We start from the raw sequence: 26,147 nt of genomic DNA on the forward strand, positions 1-26,147 counted from the left end.
CATGCCAATTTACAACACTCGCCCTGTACCAGGCAAGGTTAGTGGCCAGTGAAACCACAAAAGAGAGGGGTAAATAATTTTTTTTTTAAAAGACAGGGAAGCCTAAAGAAACAGCTGATAGTGTGTTAACTATACAAAAAATAAAAATAAAAAAAAGGGAAGAAAAAGGACACTGTACAGTTTAAAAACAAATCTTACACATTCTTATATTTGATTTGTTTTTTTGTCTTAAAAATGTGTGAGCTGTGCACAAGGGGTTAAATGCTATATAGACAAAAAAAATAAACATAACAAAAAACGCTCCTGTAGATGCTCATTCATCATCTTCCTCCTCATCCTCTTCTTCCTCTTCCTCCTCCTCATCTTCATCCTCCTCATCGTCATCATCATCCTCTGCTCTCTTGCTTTTCTCAGGCTTAGCAGGAGCCTTTTTGGCAGGTTCTGGTTTGCCTTTTGATCGATATGATGCCATATCCTAAAAAAAATAAAAAAAAATTTTTAAGAAATGTATTTAATTTTGTATCATTTTACTAAATTCCAATTTTAATCTATATAGAAAGGTATAATACACATACATACATAATAAATATACCACACACACACACAAGCCATCCCATACATATGACCATTCAGCTTGGCCGAGATGCTCATGTGCTCTGAATGGAGGGGGCTAAGGTAAGCTTATTTCCTAAAAAGAAAAGGGTTCAGCTGTTGCAGTGTAACACGCTTGATCCTTCTTTCCCCCCATCACCATTGGGGAGATTTATCAAAACCTGTGCAAAGGAAAAGTTGTCCAGTTGCCCATAGCAACCAATCAGATCGCTTCTTTCATTTTTAACAAGGCCTCTACAAAATGAAAGAAGCGAGCTGATTGGTTGCTATGGGCAACTGGGCAACTTTTCCTTTGCACAGGTTTTGATAAATCTCCCCCCATGTCGGTGGAAAGTAGGGAGGTCTCCATAAACAATAGATGGTTGGCCGGTCCCACCAAAATCTGTGGGTTCAGATGACTTTTCCCTAATGTATATGGAGCCATTAGACTTTTACTTTTGGTAATGCTGCAGTGCCTCTTATGCTCCATAAATGAATATATAAATATATTTACCGTATTTTTCGCTCTATATGATGCACCGGCGTATAAGACGCACCCAATTTATAGGTGCAAAATCTAGAAAAAAATAAAGATTCTGATCCCAACAGTGGTCTTCAACCAGTGGACCTCCAGATATTGCAAAACTACAACTCCCAGCATGCCCGGACAGCCGTTGGCTGTCCGGGCATGCTGGGAGTTGTAGTTTTGCAACATCTGGAGGTCCACAGGTTAAAGACCACTGGTATAGGAGGTAATACTCACGTGTCCCCGCCGCTCCGGACCCGTCACTGCTGCCCTGGATGTTGCTCCATCGCTGTCGCCGCGTCCCCGTGGTGTCCCCGATGCTCCGGACTTCTTCTTGCCCGGGATCCACGCTCTCCGTCGCTGTCATCACGTCGCCGTCATCACGCCGCTACGCACGCCGTCATCCAATAGGAGCGGCGTGCGTAGTGGCGTGATGACGACGACGTGATGACATTGAAGGAGAGCGCAGGGGATCCCGCTACGGAGCAGACACCGAGGAGGCAGGTAAGGTCCCTCCCGGTGTCCTGTAAGCTGTTCGGGACGCCGCGGTGAAATTTCACCGCGCCGATCCCGAACAGCCCGACTGAGCAGCCGGGTTAGTGTTATTTTCGCTTCAGCTTTGATCGCCGCGTCTGAAGGGTTAATACAGGGCATCACCGCGATCGGTGATGTCCTGTATTAGCGGCGGGTCCCGGCCATTGATGGCCGCAGGTATTCGCCGTATAAGACGCACCAACTTTTCCCCCCCAGTTTTGGGGAAGAAAAAGTGTGTCTTATACGGCAAAAAAATACGGTATATATAGTAATGTGCACAATTTTTCAGTGTGTATTACAAAAATAATCTCTTTAAGTAACAACTACTAGGCTAAACAATGTTCATGGTTACACAGTGCCACCTTCAGCATAAAGTCATGGTGAGCAATGCTTTACATAAAAATCACTACTTCACTATAGAACATTTAAAAAAAAAATTTGGTTAAATATTTTCATATTAACACAATAATACAAGGTTATGACGATTAGGATTGTCCATGGAAGGCTTTTTTCTGCAAGTGCGCTTGTCTTTTTCCTCTGGTAAAGGATCAAACCAAATACAAGGTACATATGGCATGTTAAAGTAAAAGGTGACAAACTTGCTACAAAAAGATATTAATTAGGATCTATAGCTGAACAGCATTGGAGTAAAATCCCCATAGCAAACCTCTCCTGTTCTAGACAGTTCCTGACAAGGACAGAGGAGGCAGAGAGCACTGTAGTCAGACTGGAAAGAACTACACATCTCCCGACACCTCTGTCCATGTCAGGAAATGTCCAGAGTAGAAGCAAATCCCCATAGCAAACTTCTCCAGCTCTGGTCAGTTCCTCACATGGACAGAGGTGTCAGCAGAGAGCACTGTGGGCAGACAGAAAAGAAATTCAAAAAGAAAAGAACTTCCTCTGAAGCATACAGCAGCTGATAAGTACTGGAAGGATTAAGATTTTTAAATAGAAGTAATGTACAAATCTATTTAACTTTCTGGCACCAGTTGATTTAAAAAAAATAATAAATAAATAAATAAAACTCCCATATCGCCTCTCAGCTTTATTCTAAACAAGTAAATTTTGAGGGGACGATAATTATTAAAAATGAGTCATGTGAACCCAGTAAATACAATTTTGTTACCAAGCTTATGGTACAGATTGAACACATACCTTCTTGTACTTCTCCTTCAGTTTGGAAGCTTTTTTTTCATAAGGCACCTTGTCTTCTGAAGATGTGTTATTCCACATCTCTCCTAGTTTCTTTGCGACATCTCCAATGGTCGCACCTGGGTGCTCTCCTTTGATTTTCGGACGGAACTCGGAGCAAAACAAGAAGAAAGCCGAACTGTAAATAAAACAAAGAGGTGAGGTGTGGATTTTCCTTCTAGACCAGTTATAGCTAAAAATAATAAATTCACAGAGGACTTTTTTCAGCTCAAGATTTACTTACGGTGGTCTCTTTGGTGCATTTGGGTCCTTAAACTTCTTTTTTGTTTCTCCTTTGGGTGGTATATAAGTTTTCATTTCACTTTCATAGCGCACCTTGTCTGCTTTTGCCATATCTTCAAACTTTCCTTTTTCTTTAGCAGACATAGTCTACATAGAAGAAATTAAATTTAACATACATATATAAGCCGACCCGAATATAAGCCGAGGCCCCTAATTTCCCCCCAAAAGCCCAGGAAAAGTTATTGACTCGACTATAAGCCTAGGGTGGGAAATACATCATCCCCCCTGTCATCACCAGACCCCCGTCATCATTCCCCCCACCTTCATCATCACCGCCAGCCATCGGCTGTCTGGCCATGCTGGGAGTTGTAGTTTTGAAACATCTGGAGGTCCACAGTTTGAAGACCACTGCTACCTTCATCATCATCCAGACCCCCCCTTTAGTTTTCTACTCACCTCCCCTCGGTGGGAAGGAAGGGTGAGCTGGTTCGGGCCAACTATTCTGCAGAGACCGTCCGGTGGGGAGGGTTAGTCGTTCCGGGCTGTCCATTTTCACCGGGAGGCCCTCTTCTCCGCTCCGGGCCGGCCCCGGACTAGCGACATTGCCTTGACGTTTCTGCGCCCGGACGTCCCTGTGCGTCGTTGTCAAGGCAATGTCACTTGTCCGGGGCCGGCCCGGAGCCGAGAAGAGGGCCTCCAGGTGAAAATGGACAGTCCAGAACGACTAACCCTCCCCACCAGACGGTCCCTACAGCATAGATAGCCCAGACCAGCTCCCCTTTCCTTCCCAACGAGGTGAGTTGAGTAGAAAACTAAAGGGGGGTCTGGATGATGATGAAGGCCGCAGTGGTCTTCAACCTGCGGACCTCCAGATGTTGCAAAACTACAACTCCCAGCATGCCCGGACAGCCGATGGATGTCCGGGCATACTGGGAGTTGTAGTTTTGTAACATCTGGAGGTCCGCAGGTTGAAGACCACTGAGAAGGGATTGACAGGCGGAGAGCTCACTCGAAAAATTGCGCTGAAAAACTCGGCTTATACTCTAGTATATACAGTAAAACAAAAAGGACCACCGCTTCATACTAATGCTATGAACCCTAACATACAAACATTTTGCTATGGCATCAAAATAACAGAAACAAGCAGCTGTGTCTAAACATTTCACAAGATACCGAAATTCATAATCACAGGTCAGCGTTGTGACTTCCAAGCCTTTCCCTTTTATACCTTATCTGCCATCTTCACACAGGAAGAACGTGGTATGGCAGGCAGTGTGACAAGAAAGGTCTCAAAGAAAAACAAGAAAGTATGAGCTGGTTTTGTTATGTGCCTGTCTTTATGAAGTAATATAAATACCTGATTTTTAAAGCTGTAGGTAGACTATGACTTGTACTACGTAATAGGAATGCGGCTCGTACATTCATTTTTATGCTTTAAGTGCAAATTTATGCTGAAAGTCGAGTTTGAGGAGGAAAAGAAAAAACCTGCAGCTTTCCGAAGAAATCGTGACTATTTTACCTTCCACCGTTCTGAGCATTTCTTGGAGAATTCTGCAAAGTTTACAGATGCATCAGGATGCTTCTTCTTGTGCTCTTCTCTGCACGTCTGCACAAAGTAAGCATAGGAGGACATTTTTCCTCTGGGCTTCTTGGGATCACCTTTCCCCATTTTTATATATTTTTTTTAAGTTCTGCAAGAAAAATAAAATAAAAATGTAGATATAAATTATAAACCACCACGTAAGCTCCAGTCATTTTGTTCTGCACTCTATAGGTTTGTGTACACAGATTGATTTAGGATAAGCAATTTCTCCTATTTTTGTGTTTTGGGGTCCAGCATGAGGCTCCAAAAAACAAAAACATCTGCATTTTATTTTTTTGCTTGGTATTTAATGCAGCTAATAAACAGTTGTACATTAGAAACAGGTTTGAATAATTTACCAATCCAGGCATAGAAAGAACAATGTTCAGTCATACGGGGACTGTGATCCCAGGCTGAGAAAAGTTCTTCATTCTCTAGTAAAGTAGAAGTAAAGTTCTGCATTGCTCCAATATGGAGACAGCCTGAGGTAAAGTTGCTCATGAGGGTCTATACAAGTGTTTCCCAACCAAGGTGCCTCCAGTTGTTGCAAAACTACAAATGCTGGGAGTTATAGTTTTGAAACAGCTGGAGGCCCCCTGGTTGGGAAAAAACAGTCTATACATGGGGTATTATTATTACCCACGGGGTATTATTTTTTTTTTCCATTCAGAGTCTGTTTACAGTCATGTCCTTCTGCAATTGGTTTTTTTCCCCCCCAATATCTATAACTTAAAAGCCATAATCCAGTGGTCACCAATTAAAGGGGTATTCCAGGCAAAAACTTTTTATATTTATAAATATATATATATATATATATATATATATATATATATATATATATATGCCAACTGGCTCCGGAAAGTTAAACAGATTTGTAAATTACTTCTATTAAAAAAATCTCAATCCTTCCAATAGTTATTAGCTTCTGAAGTTTTCTGTCTAACTGCTCAATGATGATGTCACGTCCCGGGAGATGTGCATGATGGGAAAATATCCCCATAGGAACTGCACAGCTCCCGGGACGTGAGTCATCAGAGAGCAGTTAGACTGAAAACATCAACTCAACTTCAGAAGCTAATAACTATTGGAAGGATTAAGATTTTTTTAATAGAAGTAATTTACAAATCTGTTAAACTTTCCGGAGCCAGTTGAGATTATATATATATATATATATAAAAAGTTTTGGCCTGGAATACCCCTTTAATTTATAGCCACTCTATGTTGTTTCTTCATCCCCTGGAGTTGTTTGATAGATGCCCGTCTTATGGGTCATCATTCCCTGATCAGAAGAGAGTCACCCAGTTTCAACATAACCCCGCTTCTATTTATATAGGTTCATTACACTGGATGCTGGTCATAGTTTGTAAACTTTTTTTTTTTAACACGTTAATGACCGGTCCCCATTATTTAAATCTGACATGCGTCTCTATAAAAGTGTTAATATCTTTGGAATGTTTTTACTGATCTGATGAGATTCTGAGACAGTTTTTCGTGTCATATTGTACTTAAAAGGACAAAGTATCGTGAAAAAAAAAATAATAATAATAATAATTATCCCCTATCCAAAAGCATTTTTTTTTTTTTAATGGCGTTTGCTGAGCGGTAAAAATAATGTTATCTTTATTATGTGGGTCAGTAAGATTATGGCGATACCCAATTTATACAGCTTTTTTGTGTTTTTTTCCCCTTTTCATAATAAAATCTTTTTTTTAACCACTCTTTGTATTGCCAGGTTTTATTTTTCGTCCGACTGTATTGTGTGAGGGCTTATTTTTTGCTGGACAAGCTGTACTTTTTATGATACAGACTATGGTTTGATCATTTTTATTCCACTCTTTTGACCATGGAGTTCAAGATGGGATAAATAACATTGTTTGATCGTTGCAAAACCTATTCTGTATAGGTTTGTTTTTTGTGAGGGCTTTATTGGGAAAGGGGCATTTATTTTATTTTACATTATGCATTCTTTGAAAAACATTTTATACTTTTTACTTGTTATGCTATACCACAGTAGATCTGTACAGCAGTATAGTATAACAGTCAGTATGTGAGACCAAGCCTATGGCTGGACCCTACAGGCTGCTGTACTTGGCAGACAGGAGGCCAACAACTGGCTTCCTTCTGCCATGGACACCATCGGCACACCGCGATCGCATTGCAGTACTGACCATGGCATCTATGAGGTTAAACGTGGGACTGACAGCCAGGTCCTGCCTCCGATCTCTTGCACCATGTCCGGAAGCGCAGGTGAGCCCATCATAATTATAAAATACATAACTGGTAAGATAGGTTATGGGGACATTTCTATTAAGCCGCTATTTGCAATATAGTGTTGCACGTGGGGACAGAAAGGAACCATTGGAGAGGGGAATGGGGGAATGCAATGTTCCATGTGTATAATCTGCTGTTCTTTTAACTGATAAGAACCCCTTATAAATTGCATATGAGCAACTTATGTATCAAAGTGGCGTACGATATATAAGTGTGAATCTGAATGGATTGTCTGTCTTGTGTTCAGTCATTGCTTTGCATGGATTTCAGATCAGCTCCTAAGTATGCTCATGGCTGGAGTTCACTTCCACAAAAAATTGTGACTTATAAAAATAAAAAAAAGTTGCATTTTAAAAATCTAGTTTGAAGTTTAAGATATACCTAAAAGTCTATTTGCAACATTTACCATCATCGATACACTCCTCACAAATGTTTACATTTTATGAGCAAGAGTCTACATTGGGAACTGGTTTTAGAAGAATCCTGAGCAGACTTGGATTCTTTATTCAGACAAAATAATTACACTGCTCAAAAAAAATTAAGGGAACACTAAGATAACACGTCCTAGATCTGAATGAACTAATCGTATGAAATACTTTCGTCATTAAATAGCTGAATGTGCTGACATCAAAATCACACAAAAATGAATCAATGGAAATCAAATTTATCAACCCATGGAGGTCTGGATATGGAGTTACACTTAAAATCAACGTGGAAAACCACACTGCAGGCCAATTTAAAATTGATGTAATGTCCTTAAAACAAGTCAAAATGAGTCTCAGTAGTGTGTGTGGCCTCCATGTGCCCGTATGACCTCCCTACAACACCTGGGCATGCTCCTGCTGAGGGGCGGCAACTCTTGTACAGTGTGTGGCGCAACCTGGCGTTGGTGGATGGAGCGAGACATGATGTCCCAGATGTGCTCAATCGGATTCAGGTCTGGGGAACAGGCGGGCCAGTCCATAGCATCAATGCCTTCCTCTTGCAGGAACTGCTGACACCCTCCAGCCACATGAGGTCTAGCCTTGTCTTGCATTAGGAAAATCCCAAGGCCAACCGCAACAGCATATGGTCTCACAAGGGGTCTGAGGATCTCATCTCAGTACCTAATGGCAATCAGGCTACCTCTGGTAAGCACATGGAGGGCCACCCCACACCATTACTGACCCACCGCCAAACCAGTCATTCTGGAGGATGTTGCAAGCAGCAGAACGTTCTTCCCGACGTCACGTCTGTCACATGTGCTCAGTGTGAACCTGCTTTCATCTGTGAAGAGTACAGGGCACCACTGGCGAATTTGTCAATCTTGGTGTTCTCTGGCAAAAGTCAAACGTCCTGCACAGTGTTGGGCTGTAAGCACAACCCCCACCTTTGGACGTTGGGCCCTCATACCACCCCCATGGAGTCTGTTTCTGACCGTTTGAATGGATACATGCACATTTGTGGCCTGCTGGAGGTCATTTTGCAGGGCTCTGGCAGTGCTCCTCCTTGCACAAAGGTGGAGGTTACAGTCCTGCTGCTGGGTTGTTGCCCTCCTATTGCCTCCTCCATGTCTCCTGATGTACTGGCCTGTCTCCTGATAGCGCCTCCATGCTCTGGACACTACGCTGACAGACACAGCAAACCTTCTTGCCACAGCTCGCATTGATGTGCCATCCTGGATGAGCTGCACTACCTGAGCCACTTGTCTGGGTTGTAGGCTCAGTCTCATGCTACCACTAGAGTGAAAGCACCGCCATCATTAAAAAGTGACCAAAACATCAGCCAGGAAGCATAGAAACTGAGAAGTGGTCTGTGGTCACCACCTGCAGAACCACTCCTTTATTGAGGGTTGTCTTGCTAATTGCCTATAATTTCCACCTGTTGTCTGTTCCATTTGCACAACAGCATGTGAAATTGATTGTCAATCGGTGTTGCTTCCTGAGTGGACAGTGTGATTTCACAGAAGTGTCATTGACTTGGAGTTACATTATGTTGTTTTAAGTGTTCCCTTTATTTTTTTGAGAAGTGTAAATACTTTGTGTGTAAATTAAAATCTGTATGTGTATTAAAATCTATTTTTTCAACATGTCGCATACCACAAAGCATGCCCTTTGCATCAAGCTTTTACTGTGCTAGAGAATGCCCCCCGGACTGTTTATTCAGTATTAGGCCATGTTCAGACGTCCAATTACATGTGGAATATTCCGCACATTTGAATGATCCGGAGGGGGCTAGGACCTTTCAGAAATGCACTGTTTCAAAGAAGTCTATTCGTTGAGCGTATGCTAGAATTGTGATTTCCGCGGCAGAAACGCGTGCAGCAGAATCCCATTAAAATCAATGGGTCTCAGCTGCAGATGAATGTCCGTGCAGAATATTCCTGCCAAATTCTGCACATACATTCCACCATGTGAACATAGCCTTACTATGATGGCAGTCAGACTCGCAGCAACCGATGGGGCAGCGCTCTTGATTGTTTACCAGGCACCGGTTCATCTAGTGCTGCAGCTATCTGCAATTAGGTTTTCAATATCTCTGCTTGCAGTCACTAAATTAGAAAACTATCAAAATTGAATAAGGCCCAAGCTGAATTCCATCAGCAAATCCTCTCAGCCGAAATCTGAGTAAGTTTGGGTGCAGATTTGCAACATTAAAGGGGTTATCCAGGAAAAACTTTTTTTTTTTATAGATCAACTGGCTCCAGGAAGTTAAACAGATTTTTAAATGACTTCTATTAAAAAAATCTTAATCCTTTCAGTACTTATGAGATTCTGAAGTTAAGGTTGTTCTTTTCTAAGTCCTCTCTGATGACATGTGTCTCAGGAACTGCCCAGTTTAGAAGCAAATCCCCATAGCAAATCTCTTCTAAACTGGGCGTTTCCCGAGACACGTGTCATCAGAGAGGACTTAGACAGAAAAGAACAACCTTAACTTCAGAAGCTCATAAGTACTGAAAGGATTAAGATTTTTTTAATAGAAGTAATTTAAAAATCTGTTTAACTTTCTGGAGCCAGTTGATCTATAAAAAAAAAGGTTTTTTTCCTGGAATACCCCTTTAACCTTTGCAACTCAAAATCCTGTTGACTAATGGGCTTTTCTGGGCAAACTCCACCAAAAAATTAACATGTTTTCAGCTTTCTGACCACCTCCAGGGGCCACAAGCAGACTCTAGGGTGCCCTCCATCTAAAGATGGGGGCAGGTACCAGAGGTAGGACTCATCTATTGGACATTTATTGTATACTCTGAAATTATGCCATAAATGCCCAAATAAAAATATCCCTCAAAAAAAGTTATATTCCTCAAAATTGAAAGTTACCACCAATCAACAGATTAGGGGATATTTAGCTGATTGGTGGGGGTCCAACCACTGGGACCCCACTGATCACAAAAATGGAGGTCCCTTGTACCCTGGGTGAATATTAAGCCACTGATTCTCTATGGCAGTATTTCCCAACCAGGGTGCCTCCAGGTGTTGCAAAACTACAACTCCCAGTATGCCTGGACAGCCAAAGGCTGTCCAGGCATGCTGGGAGTTGTAGTGTTGCAACATCTGGAGACACCATGGTTGGGAAATACTGCTCTATGGGACTTCAGAATATTGCTGAAAAGAGAACTTTGCTATGCTCAGAAGTCCTATACCCCTATAATGGAGAAGTGGTCTGTTCTTATCGGCGGGGGTTCCAGTAGGTGGACGCACACCTACCAGTTAGCTATTACCTATAAGGTAAATTTTTAATCTCGGAATAACTGCTTTAAAGGAAATGTCCAAACATTGGATGACCCCATTAAGGTTACTTAAACACAAGTTGGATATGCTGTAAATTTTCTGTGAGCACCAAATGGTGAGGAATTAAAAAAAAAAAATAATAATTTGTTCCAAATCCATAGTTGCGGATTTTGCATCATATCTGTAATGTTTTGGAAGCAAAATCTGCAACACTGCAGGTTTTTACTCTCCTATAGAAGTCAAAGGAGAAAATGCACTGTAAATTTGCAACATTATTGGGGATTGTGGGGGGGGGGGGGGGGGGGGGAGGCGTTCAGCAGTCGGACCCCCAGCCATCTGTCACTTATCCCCTATCCTTTAAAAGGAAATCTGTCAGTAGTATCACCCGCACTAAACCTGTCACACAGACTTGTAGTGCGGGTGATGCTGATCAAAACGATACTCACAGCGTCCAGATTCACCCAGCCGTTCCGCCGCAATTCTTTTTTTTTTTTTTATGCAAATGAGGGCCTTGGGGTATGGCCAGAGCACCGAACCGAACTAGGGGCACGTGCCCGGCTCATCAATATTCATTAGTGTACGGTGCATGCGCCGCTTCCTGGGTACTCCTGAAGGTGGCGCATGCGCCATACACTAACACGGGGCGCAAGAGCATGGAGGGGGGGGGTTATGAATATTGATGAGCCGGGTAGAGTGCCCGCCCGGCGAAGATGACGTCAGCATGCCCCTAGCCCAGTTCGGAGCTCCGCCCATGCCCCAAGGCCGTCATTTGCATAAAAAGAAAATGGCAAATTGTGGGAGATGGCTGGGCGAATCTGGACACCATGAGTATCATTTTGATCAGCATCACCGGCACTACAAGCCTGTATGTAGTGTTTAGCGCGGGTGATACTGCTGACAGATTTCCTTTAAATGCTGTTTTTTTTTCCTTGCCATTTTTTTTTACCTTTTGTGGTGTTTTTAGGTGTTTGAGGGTATGTTTTTTTTTTTTTTTTACTTAATAGTTTTTCCTCCTATGGAAGTTTAAAATGCTCAAAAAATTGCAATAAAAATACCTCAAATTGGCATCCCCCCTAATTCAACAAAAATACTTAAAGTCACATGTTGAAAGAATCACATGGCTTGTAATGATAAACAAAAAAACAAAATGTAGGAGATAAAAATGCTAAAACAAACAAAAAAACTAAACTAAAGGACACAAAAAAACTGAACAAAAACATTGCGGCCAGATGTTAGTTAAATGTCAATAGGAAAATATGAAACGCCATATCTACGTGCCATTTTTTTTTTTTGGACAGTTTTCTAAAAGCATGTTGAGACTATGATGGGTTTTTTTATTCTCCCATAAACTTCTAAAATATCAAGAAATAAAGCAATGTGCCTTAACAGGGCATGATAAAAGTTGTAGTTTTGCAATAGTGTTTTTTTTTTTATTTTCTCTTCCTTGACATTTTTTTGGGCTCAGAGGCGGTTTGATAAAATTGCAGCGTGCTAAGACTTTATTTTTTTTATTTTTCAGGGAATCTTGGCTTCTATGGGAGAAAAAAAGTGCCAGAAAAAAAAAGTTCATTTGTAATAAATAAATGGCTCTTTTATATTTTATTGTTTTCTCTTCTTCAAGAAGAAGTCATGTGATGTAAGAACAGAAGATAAAGAAAAAATGTATAAAACATCACAAAATGCATCTTAGGAACGGAGAGTTTTTTCCATGCATTTATTTCTGGCTTAGCAGAATCTTAATATCAGTATTTTTTTTCTACTCCTGATCACTGCTATCTATGTGAAAAAAAAACATTTAGGGTCTATTCACACGTACAGTATTCTGCGCAGATTTGATGCACAGGATTTTCTGCTGCAGATTTCAATGTAAACTGAATGACTCAATACAGCTTAAAATCCTGCGCATCAAATCTGTGCAGAATACTGTACATGTGAATAGACCCTTAAAAGGGGTACGCTGGAGAAAAACATCTTATCTCCTATCCGAAGGATGATCGTAGGGGTCTCTGGCTAGGAAACCCCCGCCGCTAGGGAACTCCGGTCCATTCCGGATGACTGGCGACTACTGATGCCATGCCCCCTCCATTCAAGTCTATGGGAGGAGGCGTGACTGCTACGTACTAGCCGTCACGCCCCCTCCCATAGACAAATGAGGGGGGGGGGGGCAGGGTGCAATGCCATGAACACAGAAGTTACAAGCTTCCGTGTTCCGGACGCTGCCTCTGCCGGCCCCGGAGATCGTGGGGGGGTCTCCAGCAATGGGACCCCTGCGATCAGAAATCTTATCCCCTATCTTTGAATAGGGGATAAGATGATTTTCGGCGGATTACTCCAGTGGAAAATAATTTTTTTTTATCAACTGGTGCCAGAAAGTTAAACAGATTTGTAAATTACTTCTATTAAAAAATATTAACCCTTCCAGTACTTATTAGCTGCTGAATACTACATAGGAAATTATTTTCTTTTTGGAACACAGAGCTCTCTGCTGACATCATGACCACAATGCTCTCTGCTGACATCTCTGTCCATTTTAAGAACTGTTCAGAGTAGAAGAAAATCCCCATAGCAAACATATGCTGCTCTGGACAGTTTCTAAAATGGCCAGTGATGTCAGCAAAGAGCACTGAGTTCCAAAAAGAAAAGAATTTCCTATATAGTATTCAGCAGCTAATAAGTACAGAAAGGATTAAGATTTTTAATAGAAGTAATTTACAAATCTGTTTAACTTTCTGGCACCAGTTGAAAAAAAAAAGAAAAAAGTTTTTCACCGGAGTACCCCTTTAAAAGCTGAAAAAAACAAGCAAACACTGGAAAAAAATAAATAAATACGTTTTCATTAAAATGCATACAATGCCAGACAAAATGCCAAAGTAAAAAAAAATGTCAAAAATGCTAGAAAAAGCAAGGGCATTTTTTTGTTACTTTCAGGTATGAAAAAAACCAAATTGACAGAAATAAATTGCGTGAAAATGTACGGTAGCGTTAAATATTTCTGTGGTCAAAACTTATTTCTAGCCATCATGTCTGCCTGACTTTATTCTCCAACTTGTGGCTGTTCAAAATTACAACTCCCATCTTGCTCTGACAGCCGATGGGAGTTGTAGTTCTGCAAAAACATTTTCCCTTTAGCGTTTTGGGCTCAGTGACCGTCTTTTAAGTTGTTGCATTGTAAGACTATGGGTTTTTTTCCAGGGAAATCTTGTTTTTTTTTTTTTCCTCTCCCAAATGGTATGTATACATGGCGAAATTTGGTGATAAAAATTCAGCGCAGAAATTATGTTGAAGCCGAGTTCCATTCTTTTCAATACGATTCTGCTGCACCTTGTGCACAGAGGAATTTCCATGGTGGAAACATCTGCCATGGAAATTCCGATTCCAGCCTCTGCAAAAAGAATTGACAAGTCAATTCATTCTGCGAAATCTTCTCAAAAAATGCATTAGGCTAGGTTCAGACTACGGAATCTCCGGGCAGAAAATTTCCGCCCGGAGATTCTGAGTTCCGCCACTTATTCAGTCGGCGCTAGATCCGCGCGGACACTGAAGTCTCCTATAGACTGCAATGTGTTCCGCGAGGAATTCCGCCTGAAGAAAGAGCACCGCCTTTCTTCAGGCGGAAATTTCTAAGCGGATTTTCCGCTTCACAAATTCCGAAGTGTGAATTTGTGAATGGAAAACCATTCACTACACTAGTCAAGCAGGCAGAATTTCTGACGGAAATTTTACGACTGAATTTCTGTCGGAAATTCCGTAGTCTGAACCTAGCCTTACAGTCTATGGAGTGATTTTTGGAGAGGTCCTATCGCCAGCATGTTCTGCTGGCGGCTGCCATTTGCGGAATGTTCACTGGAAATTTTCTGCACACACATTCTGCAAAACGTCCGCCATATAAACATGGCCACAGACTTCTATGACAGGTGGAAAAAAATAAATAAAAGTAATTTGCGTAAAAAAAATTGTGGTTTTTACTCTCTCCCCCCCCCCCCCCTTATGATAAAAGAATCACGACTCATCATAAAAAAAAAATAATAATAAATAAAAAAAAAACACAGATTAAATAGATTAATGTCTATACTTAAACCCAATATAAAAAAAAAAAAAAAAAAATATATATATATATATATATATATATATATATATATATATATAATAGTAATAATATACAATATTATTATTAATAAAAATTTTAATAAAAAACAACAAAAAAAATGCATCTAGGGAGTGGATAGTTTTTTGGGGTGTTTATTTCTGGCACATTGGTCATTTTCCAAGATCACAACGTTCTAAGGGTATGGTGCCTTTTTTTTTTGCCTATACTAAATCACCCACTATTTAAAAAGAATAAATAAATATAATAAAAATTAAAAAAAAAGTGCCCAAAAAACTGCAAGTGATTTTATTTTTTTTTTACAAAAAACATTCTGAGCATATGGCGTTTATTTCCATTACATTTTGCCATTACTTTTCTCCCTTAGACTTCCATTGTGGGTTTAACATTGGCTTTTTTTTTTCCCTACTATTGATTAATTTTTTGTGTGGAAAAAAACGCCATTCGGAAAGCAGTGAAAAAACTGCAAGACACATAAAAAAAATAAATAAATAAATAAATAAAAAATGAAAGAATAAATTTTTTTTTTTTATAAATAAAAAAAATTTCATAAATTCAAAAAATGATTTAATGCTAAAATAAAAAAAATTAAAATAAGTGGGATTTTTTCCTCAGGTAATTTATTAATTATTTTTACCTGAGGAAAAAAAAAATCCCACTTTTAGTTTTATATATATATATATTTTTAAAAAAAAGACACGCCAGAAATAAGTTGCGTGGAAACGTAGCGTAAGGGACGTCTGTGATCAAAACTTATTCCCAGCTGCTACCACTTTCCCTGCTCTACACAAACTGTTGCAAAACTACAACACCCATCATGCCCTGACAGCCTTCGGCTGTCAGGGCATGCTGGGAGTTGTAGTTTTGCAGCAGCCACAAATTGTATGTGTAAAAGACTCTGCCAGGACACTAATCCTTATCCATGAAAGAAAGTCCCCTTTAAACGTCTCCATCCGCCCTCCTGCGGCCTTTACGATGATAATAGTGACAGCTTGTTCCGTTACAGTGTGTCAGCACAGACGGTAAAGGAAAACACATAAGCACTGCGGGGCCGCACTGTGTAATGTGGTGACAGGGCCCTGCGCGCGCACGCGTCTCTCCCTCCTCGGGCCCGGCGCCGTCGGGGGCGCGCTCGCCTCTCGCTGCCTATTGTTGTCGTGCCCGCGCCTCCCCTCGCGCTATTAAAAACCACCATGTTAGAGAGAGTGCGGCTCGCAACCGCCATCTCATAGACAAGCAGCGGCGGCGGCTTCACACACGGGGCTGCCCTGACTCCTTAGGCAGGGGCTATCATTATCATTATACCCCGTTATAAATCATAACTCGGGTGTCGGGTCGGTGACAGCCGCCACCCATTTTTTTTTATTTTTTTTATCTCGCCCGCTCGCACCCTCTTGTTTTTTTTTTTTGCCCATAGTCAGCCATGTTACGGCACATCCTGAGGTAATTTAAGGCATTTTTTGACACTACGCCCGTCAACACCCGGTAACGCACTCCACCGCCCCCTGTTCCCACCCTGCGTTATTTGTTTATGACACAACGGGCGTTATTAAAACTTCACCTCACACTTTAAGCACTAAATAATAAAATTCGTACCCCCCAACACCCCTGTTTGTAGTCACTCACAACACCCCCCCAGGAAAAAAAAAAAAATTAATTGTCATGTTTATAACGTTAATTCAACCTCAACCCGGGCCGGGATTATTTGACGTCTTTTAGGCGGATTAATACAGGCCACGGGTGGAGGTGATTTGACGTAGAATCCTCGTCCGCTAATACTTACCTTCCCATAGACATAGGCAGTGAGTGTGTTAGTTAGGCGCCGTTGTGTATATACTCACCCAATGCTGTGTCTATGGAGCTCAATGTACTGCAATGGCTGTGCGAGAGAAAGCGGGATCGATACGCAGCCTCTTCACACTCTTCCCAATCTGTAACATTACTCTCAGCTCAGCCGGACGCTGATTGGCCGCCGCCAACTCGTCCCTTCACCCGATTGGCCAGCTCGCCTCCATTGTCCTGACCAGCGGCCGACGCCGATTGGTCAGGATTTCGACGACGTCACCCGAGAGCAAAACAGCGCGCAAATACGAATTGTCCTCAGTGTGTGTGAGACGCTCATGCGGGATGCTGCTGTAAGGCTGAGTTATAGTGTTTTCAATGCAAGCCCATAGAACCCAATGTAGTCAGCGACGGAGCGGGGGCTTCTCTACCAGACGGGGCTATGGCGTGCTATGTGGCGGACTACTGCCTGCACTCCATCCCCTGTGGACACCCTCACCCCCCTCCACACCCTGCAGCCACCTGCAACCGAAACATTTTACCCCACAGTCCCTGCGATTTTAATACGGCTGTCGTGAACGCGCACAATGCTAGGACTAGGCAGGCGAACCTCCGTACTCCGTTATATGGCGTTTTTATTGTCGAATTGCGTGAACTATCGCATTGTACCTCTGCATCATGAGGATTATAGCCAGTCTGTAGAAATAGGATATACTTGGGTATTCATGGCTGGAGAACTACAAGTCCCAACACACCCTGCAAAACGGAGGCTGCACATAGGTGCTGGGACTTGTAGTTCCACAGCTATACAGAGCCGATCTCCTCCCTATAGTGACCTACTGCATAGTAAATGGCATCCAGCACTGTACTGCATGGTATATGGCATATACTGCAGGGCATCCAAATGCATCAACATTATCCTGTATATTAGTATATATAATAGCTTACATTACACTGTATATTAGTATATATAATAGCTTACATTATACTGTATATATAATAGCTTACATTATACTGTATATTAGTATATATAATAGATTACATTATACTGTATATTAGTATATATAATAGCTTACATTATACTGTATTAGTATATATAATAGCTTACATTATACTGTATATTAGTATATATATAATAGCTTACATTACACTGTATATATAATAGCTTACATTACACTGTATATTAGTATATATAATAGATTACATTATACTGTATATTAGTATATATAATAGTTTACATTATACTGTATATTAGTATATATAATAGCTTACATTATACTGTATATTAGTATATATAATAGCTTACATTACACAGTATATATAATCGCTTACATTATACTGTATATTAGTATATATAATAGCTTACATTATACTGTATATTAGTATATATAATAGCTTACATTATACTGTATATTAGTATATATAATAGCTTACATTATACTGTATATTAGTATAAATAGCTTACATTATACTGTATATTGGTATATATAATAGCTTACATTATACTGTATATTGGTATATATAATAGCTTACATTATACTGTATATTAGTATATATAATAGCTTACATTACACAGTATATATAATCGCTTACATTATACTGTATATTAGTATATATAATAGCTTACATTATACTGTATATTAGTATATATAATAGCTTACATTATACTGTATATTAGTATATATAATAGCTTACATTATACTGTATATTAGTATAAATAGCTTACATTATACTGTATATTGGTATATATAATAGCTTACATTATACTGTATATTGGTATATATAATAGCTTACATTATACTGTATATTAGTATATATAATAGCTTACATTACACAGTATATATAATCGCTTACATTATACTGTATATTAGTATATATAATAGCTTACATTATACTGTATATTAGTATATATAATAGCTTACATTATACTGTATATTAGTATATATAATAGCTTACATTATACTGTATATTAGTATAAATAGCTTACATTATACTGTATATTGGTATATATAATAGCTTACATTATACTGTATATTGGTATATATAATAGCTTACATTATACTGTATATTGGTATATATAATAGCTTACATTATACTGTATATTGGTATATATAATAGCTTACATTATACTGTATATTGGTATATATAATAGCTTACATTATACTGTATATTGGTATATATAATAGCTTACGTTATACTGTATATTGGTATATATAATAGCTTACATTATACTGTATATTGGTATATATAATAGCTTACATTATACTGTATATTAGTATATATAATAGCTTACATTATACTGTATATTAGTATATATAATAGCTTACATTATACTGTATTAGTATATATAAAATAGTTTACATTACACTGTATATATGATAAAACACTACATTGTAGTTATTATAAATGATATCACACATTACATTGTATAGTTATATATCACACATTACACTGTATAGTTATATATCACATTACACTATAGATGATATCACACATTACACTGTATAGTTATATATTATAGCACACATTACACTATTTATGATATATTACATTACGCTGTATATAGTATGTATGATAAACATTACACTGTATATAGTATGTATGATAAACATTACACTGTATAGTTATATATTATATCATACATTACACTAGTTATGATATTACATTACACTGTATATAGTATGTATGATAAACATTACACTGTATAGTTATATATGATATCACACATTACACTAGTTATGATATATTACATTACACTGTATATAGTATTATGATACACATTACACTGTATAGTTATATATGATATCACACATTACACTGTAGTTATTATATATGATATATATTACAATGTATACTGTATAGTAAACAGATTAGGTTGAAGTCAGCTCACTCCCTCCTTCTGAGCACACCTGTGCCGCGGACCAGCCGGCACACTGCCCCCCCACCCGGGTTCACTGATACAATCCTGGTAAGAATACAATGTCCGGCACCAGGAGTTCAGCTGAAAACTTGCGTTTATTGAAGACAAGACATACAGTCGCAATAGTCACTCTGACGCGTTTCGCGCTGTGCAGCGCTTTGTCAAAGAGGCTTTGTCACAGAGTGACTATTGCGACTGTATGTCTTGTCTTCAATAAACGCAAGTTTTCGGCTGAACTCCTGGTGCCGGACATTGTTTTCTTACCTGTATATAGTATGTATGATACACATTACACTGTATAGTTATTATAGATGATATCACACATTACACTGTATAGTTATTATAGATGATATCACACATTACACTGTATATTTGTATCTAATTTCTTCATTAGGCTACATTCACACATACAGGATCCTGCCAGAATCTATGCGCAGGATTTGTAACTGCAGATTAGAAGCTGCGCTCAGTCATTTAGTTTACATTGAAATCTGCAGCAGAAAATCCTGTGCATCAAATCTGCGTACGTGTGAACGTACCCTTACACTGTATTTTAGCATATATGATCTTCCACATTACATTGTATAGATAGTATATATGATCTTCCACATTACACTGTATAGATAGTATATATGATCTTACACATTACACTGTATAGATAGTATATAAGATAATGTAAACATCCTACAAAAAAAAGCCTATATGAGTCATGTGTCAGTGGTGTATGCATTTTATTTATTCTACTTGATAATAAAGAGATTTATTTGGAAATTTTCTGTCAGTAGTGTTTTCTTCGAGATATGATAACAGATTACACTGTATAGTTAGTATATATATGTTCAGGGATGTGGAATTCCTATGGCCCGACGCCCGGGACATGCAGTCCCGGGTGCCGGGCAGGTGAATTTTTCTGGCCTTTCGCCTGGCTTCGGGCAAGCAGGGCCGGACCTGACAAGCGCGGCGGCTCTCAGCAGTCTGTATGGATTGGGCTCCCGACTCCTGCTCCATACTCTGCAGCCCCCAGCTGTTCTCGGTAGCCGGGGGCCGCTACTAATAGCCAGAATGCGGTGATCGCCGCGGTTGGCTATTAACCCTTTAAATCGCTGCTTTCAAAGCTAACAGCGGCGTCTAAAGGGACATGTGAATGCTTCCTGGTGGGCTAGTGGGGTGGAAAGTGCCCCCCCGCAGCGCGATTGCGCGGGGGGGGGTGTAAATCCACTATAGAGGTATCCGGAGGGCTTATCTCTGTCTCCCTGCTGTCATTGATAGAGCCTGGCTGGACTAGGCTCTATCAATGGATCACAGATCAATGGAGTTCAATTGATCTGCATGAGGAATCTAATGATTCCTCCTAAAAGTTCTAATAAAGTGTAAAAAAAAAAAAAAAGTTTAAAAAAAAAAATGACAATGAAAAAAATTCAAGAAAGTTCTGAATTTTTTTAAAATTAGTAATACATGACGGAAACTATACAAATCTGTAACTTGCCATGGTATAGTTTCTCACGCCAGTGCAGGAAAGGTATTGCTTCTTCACCATATAGCACAAGCATTCAGTAATCACCATGCGGCCCCATATCCCACTCATGGCCTGAAAAACTATAACTGACTGTCCGACCTCGTCCTGAAGATAAAAAAGTACCGTATTTTTCGCCGTATAAGACGCACTTTTTCTTTCCCAAAACTGGGGGGGAAAAGTCGGTGCGTCTTATACGGCGAATACACCCCTATCGCGGCGGTTCCTGCGGCCATCAACGTCCGGGACCCGCGGCTAATACAGGACATCACCGATCGCGGTGATGCCCTGTATTAACCCTTCAGACGCGCCGATCAAAGCTGACCGCCGCGTCTGAAGGGAAAATGATACTAACCCCTGCTGTTCAGTCGGGCTGTTCGGGACCACCGCGATTTCACCGCGGCGGTCCCGAACAGCCCGACTGAATAGCCGGGTTAGTGCTTACAGGACACCGGGAGGGACCTTACCTGCCTCCTCGGTGTCTTCTCTGTTCAGGGATCCCCTGTATGGCCGGCGCTCTCCTTCCTCGTCATCACGTCGTCGCGTACGTGCGTCTGCGTGCGTAATGACGTGATGGCGGCGACGGAGAGCGAGGATACCCGGCCGGCAGCAGAGACGTTCCAGAGCGACGGGGACACGGCGACAGCGATGGAGCGACATCCAGGGCAGCGGTGACGGGTCCGGAGCGGCGGGGACACGTGAGTATTACCTCCTATGCAGTGGTCTTCAATCTGCGGACCTCCAGATGTTGCAAAACTACAACTCCCAGCATGCCCGGACAGCCAACGGCTGTCCGGGCATGCTGGGAGTTGTAATTTTGCAACATCTGGAGGTCCGCAGGTTGAAGACCACTATTGGGTTCAAAATCTTTATTTTTTTTAGATTTTGCACCTATGAATTGGGTGCGTCTTATACGCCGGTGCGTCCTATAGGGCGAAAAATACGGTAGATAATAAAATATACATTTGCCGATCTGTGGTGTTGTAGCCTCTCTTTTTAGTTGTAAATTTCTGTAAAATAAACAGACCATCAAATTACAAAATAATAAAATACATTTTTGTTCACTTATTATCTCATTGCGGGTACCAATCATCACCTCTCATATAGACGATATCAGGACCATATCTATTTAAAAATCTTATTATATGTCTTGAACTCTATATTCAAACCATTTGGTTTTAAAGTGTTCAGTGTATATCTCCAATTTAATTCAATTTTTTTTAACATCATCACCCTGTCGCCCCACTTTATTGGTAGGACATGGTTAATAATTATCACTTTCAAGTCTTTTTCAGAATGTTTTTGTTCAAAAAAATGCTTTGACATGGGTAAATCTAACCTGCCCTTGTGAATACTATATCTATGTTGATTTAATCTTGTCCTCAAATCATATGTAGTTTCCCCCACATAGAGTAAATCGCAAGGGCAACGTAAGACAAATAATATGATCAGAACTGCAAGTCAGATAAAAATGGAATAACATTTCTGGATGGATTAATTCCTGAACCTTCTGTAAGTATCTACATGTCATACACAAACAACATGGAAAACATCCCTTTTTAGTTTCAGTTAGATATTTCTGAGTATCTGTTTTAGTAGACACATCTTCCCTAGACGGTCCCTCAGATTGGGGGCCCTTTGATACAACATCAATGGCAGCAGTTTAAATGAGTTTATATGGGAATAAATATCCCTCACTAGATGACAATACTCCCTCACTGTTTGTGCAATTTTACAAGAGTAGTCATTATATGTAGTTACCAAAGGGATTCTTTCAGTGAAACTCTTATGTCTTGCCCCTTGAGCCTCATTATCAAACTTGATTTTATCCCGATGTCTAGCAATCAAGTTCTTGGGGGGGTATCCTCGCTGTTTGAACGGACTAGTCATTTTATTTAATGCATGATCAAGTTTACTCTCTGAATCCATGATCCTTTTCGCCCTCCCCATCTGGCTGTATGGTAGTGAGTCCACCATGGGACAGGGGTGACAACTGTCGTATCTGAGTAAATTATTACAAGCCGTATCCTTAGTATACAGATCAGTCGTCAAACCCTCGTCCATGATGGAAACAGAAACATCCAAGAACTGTACTGTCTCTTTAGAGTGCATAAAGGTGTAATGAATGTCCGGATCAACTGTGTTTAAGAATGGATGAAATTTGTGTAGCTTCTCCTCCCCCCCTGTCCAAATGAAGAAGATGTCATCTATGTATCGCCACTAGAGATGAGCGAATTTACAGTAAATTCGATTCGTCACGAACTTCTCGGCTCGGCAGTTGATGACTTTTCCTTCATAAATTAGTTCAGCTTTCAGGTGCTCCCGTGGGCTGGAAAAGGTGGATACAGTCCTAGGAGACTCTTTCCTAGGAATGTATCCACCTTTTCCAGCCCACCGGAGCACCTGAAAGCTGAACTAATTTATGAAGGATAAGTCATCAACTGCCGAGCCGAGAAGTTCTTGACGAATTGAATTTACTGTAAATTCGCTCATCTCTAATCGCCACCACCCCAGGACATGCCTGAAGGGGTGGGAAACATAGACAACAGTCTCCTCAAGGTGGGCCATGAATATATTTGCATAAGTGGGGGCCACATTGCTCCCTATGGCCACACCTCTCTGTTGCAGAAAAAAATTAATCATTGGACATGAAATAATTGTTCTCCAACACCAATTGTAACAATGAAATCACAAATGTCACTTTTTCAGTACAGTATCTATCTCTAGTCATGGTCTCAATAACTGCTCTGATACCCCTCATGTGTGGAATAGACGTATATAGTGACATTACGTCTAGCAAAGCAATGATGGCCCCTTCTGGTATTCGTAAACTTCTCATTTTTGTTAAGAAGTCCCCTGTGTCTCTCACATATGATTTAGTATTAATCGCATAAGCTCTCAATATCTTGTCCAAAAATATTGAAATATTTGAGGTAATTGAATTTTTCCCTGACACGATAGGCCTGCCCAGGGGATTATGTAATGTCTTCTGGATTTTCACCAGAAGATATAATAAAGGAGTAGCTGAAAAATCCACAATAAGATTTTTTTGATATCATCATTAGTGTTGAGCGGCATAGGCCATATTCGAATTCGCGAATATATGGACGAATATTCGACATATTCACGAATATTCGTATATTCGTAATAGCCTTGTTTTATTTTCGCATATGCGAATATTCGCGCATGCGAAAATGAACGTATGCGAAAATTTGCTTAGACAAAAATTCGCATATGCGAAAATTCGCACATCGGTCTCACACAGTAGTATTAGAGCCTTCTTTACACCACACAAGCTGGAAGCAGAGAGGGATGATCACTGTGATGTGTACTGTGAAAAAAAAAAAGAATATTCGTAATTACGAATATATAGCGCTATATTCGCGAATATTCGCGAATTCGCGAATATGTGATATTCGCAAATAAAATTCGAATTGCGAATATTCGCGAGCAACACTAATCATCATCAATAAGGCCATCATTGCTCGCTGCATCCACAATTTGTTTCATCTCAATCTCTACATGCCTTCCTACATAGCTGATACAGCACCTAGCTAGAAGCGCAAGAGGTACTAGGTACGCCTCTGCCTACATAACACTGTATAGTTATATATCATTTCTTACATTACACTTTATAGGTAGTATATATGATATCCTACATTACCTTATATAGTCAATATTATTTATATTCCAATTTACACAGTATGGCCCAGATTTATCAAGGAATGTCTACAGTAGAGCTATTTTCCCACGTTTATTTGGGTGGTGGGTTTGACTAGCGTGCATCTTATTTATCAAGAAGGTGCAGCAGGATGATGAATTTTGCGCAGCTCTGCTGTGGTGGGAAAAGCTCTACCACATACACTTTTTCTAGACGCTTGTGAGGGAGGGAAGTAGACACTTTCCCGAGTCCTGAATTTGGCAGGTTAGGGGTTTTTATTTACTTTCACAGACCTGCCGTGACATTTTTACTTGCATTTTAGATGCTACAATCAAATTTGATTGCAGTGTCTAAGGGGTTAAAGCCGTGATCGGTGATGTCTGGCATTAGAGATGGGTCCTGGTGGCAGATAGCTGCCAGGACCACCCAGCTATGAATTGTGGAAGGTAGAAGTGATTCTCACGCCTACTGCTAGGTGGTGTAGCTTTGCGCCTAAAAAAGTGCCTTTGCGCACAAAATAGCAACTTTTGACAAAAGTCGCAAATTATAAATACATGACCACTGCATGGTCAAAAAGAAAAAGTTCTACGGGTAGGCAAAAAGAGTGAAACTGTTTATATCAAAAGACGCATAAAAGTCGTTAAATATGCTGCTTGTGCCTGAACTGCGCCAAAACATAGACAAAAAAATGCTCTAAAAGCAATGATAAATCTCTCCCTATATTTTTATGCACCTCTATAAACTAGCCACTAAAATTTACCAAATAAAGTGTTTTTTTTATGTGCGTGGTCTTCTGAAAGTAGCATTTTTACAAAATGCTGGTTAATGTGTCTAGTAAAGTAAGTATACATGTACACACACATAAACACATATAATAATGATAGCCCCCAAAATATGATGGGGGGAATTTACCCTTGGTAGTATTATGCTGACACGCCCCCTCAATACAACTCTATGGCAGAGCTGGAGCTCTGCCTTTGGCAATCTCCGGCCGGGCGTGTCGGCCGCCGTTTCGTGCGGTGTTCAACAGAATGTGCGCTTAGAGGTTCTCCCTGTGGACATTCTGTCGGGAGAACATAGCCTTAGTCATTATTCAGCAGCATAGTGGCGTGGAATTGACCGGGGGAGATTGATGATAACAGTTGTAGAGGAGGAGTGGTGCAGTGACTAGAGCAACCAATCAGATAGCTTTTTCAATTTTTTGCAGGTCTCAACAGAATTTTACAAAATTAAAGAATCGGATTGGTTGCCATGGGAAACTGCACCACGCTTCACCTACACATGTTTTCAGGATGCTACAGAGATAAAATTGCACCATGCGCATAGCGTAAATTCATATGTTTTCCAGTTTTCCAGAATCAGCTGCAAAAGTTAAATTGGAGCACTAAAATATAGAAAAAAAACATCTACAAGGATAACAAAAATGACTAAAAAATAAAAATAATAGGGATCATTGGGATTAAATTGTATTATTTTAGAATTTTATTTGTCTCAGGCTCTGCGACTTTTATTAGA

The 26,147-nt window shown here is 40.2% G+C and overlaps 1 protein-coding gene across 3 annotated transcripts; it reads right to left on the reverse strand.

Annotated features, from left to right (window-relative positions):
• Nucleotides 1-42: 42 nt before the first annotated feature.
• HMGB1 (high mobility group box 1) lies at nt 43-16,747 on the reverse strand. 3 transcript variants are annotated; one of them, XM_056561852.1, is made up of 5 exons: nt 16,598-16,747; nt 4,608-4,779; nt 3,090-3,235; nt 2,810-2,984; nt 43-475 (listed from the first exon to the last, which is right to left on the reverse strand). In XM_056561852.1, the coding sequence occupies exons 2-5, from the start codon at nt 4,755-4,757 to the stop codon at nt 314-316; spliced, it is 633 nt and encodes a 210-aa protein (XP_056417827.1). In that variant the 5' UTR covers nt 4,758-4,779; nt 16,598-16,747; the 3' UTR covers nt 43-313. The 3 variants fall into 3 exon arrangements, with proteins under 3 accessions (XP_056417827.1, XP_056417828.1, XP_056417829.1); XM_056561853.1 differs by lacking the exon at nt 16,598-16,747 and adding an exon at nt 16,540-16,574; XM_056561854.1 differs by lacking the exon at nt 16,598-16,747 and adding an exon at nt 16,441-16,514.
• Nucleotides 16,748-26,147: the final 9,400 nt, after the last annotated feature.

This window comes from Hyla sarda, chromosome 2 (genome assembly GCF_029499605.1).
Source record: "Hyla sarda isolate aHylSar1 chromosome 2, aHylSar1.hap1, whole genome shotgun sequence".
NCBI classification, from domain to species: Eukaryota; Metazoa; Chordata; class Amphibia; order Anura; family Hylidae; genus Hyla; species Hyla sarda.

What these genes read in the sequence shown, in the direction of transcription:
- HMGB1 (XM_056561852.1), bottom strand. Translation starts at nt 4,757, where the DNA reads ATGGGGAAAGGTGATCCCAAGAAGCCCAGAGGAAAAATGTCCTCCTAT. An exon ending in AATGCTCAGAACGGTGGAAG is followed by an intron (nt 3,236 to 4,607) that starts GTAAAATAGTCA and finishes TCTTCTATGTAG; the next exon opens with ACTATGTCTGCTAAAGAAAA. An exon ending in TGAAGGAGAAGTACAAGAAG is followed by an intron (nt 476 to 2,809) that starts GTATGTGTTCAA and finishes TATTTTTTTTAG; the next exon opens with GATATGGCATCATATCGATC.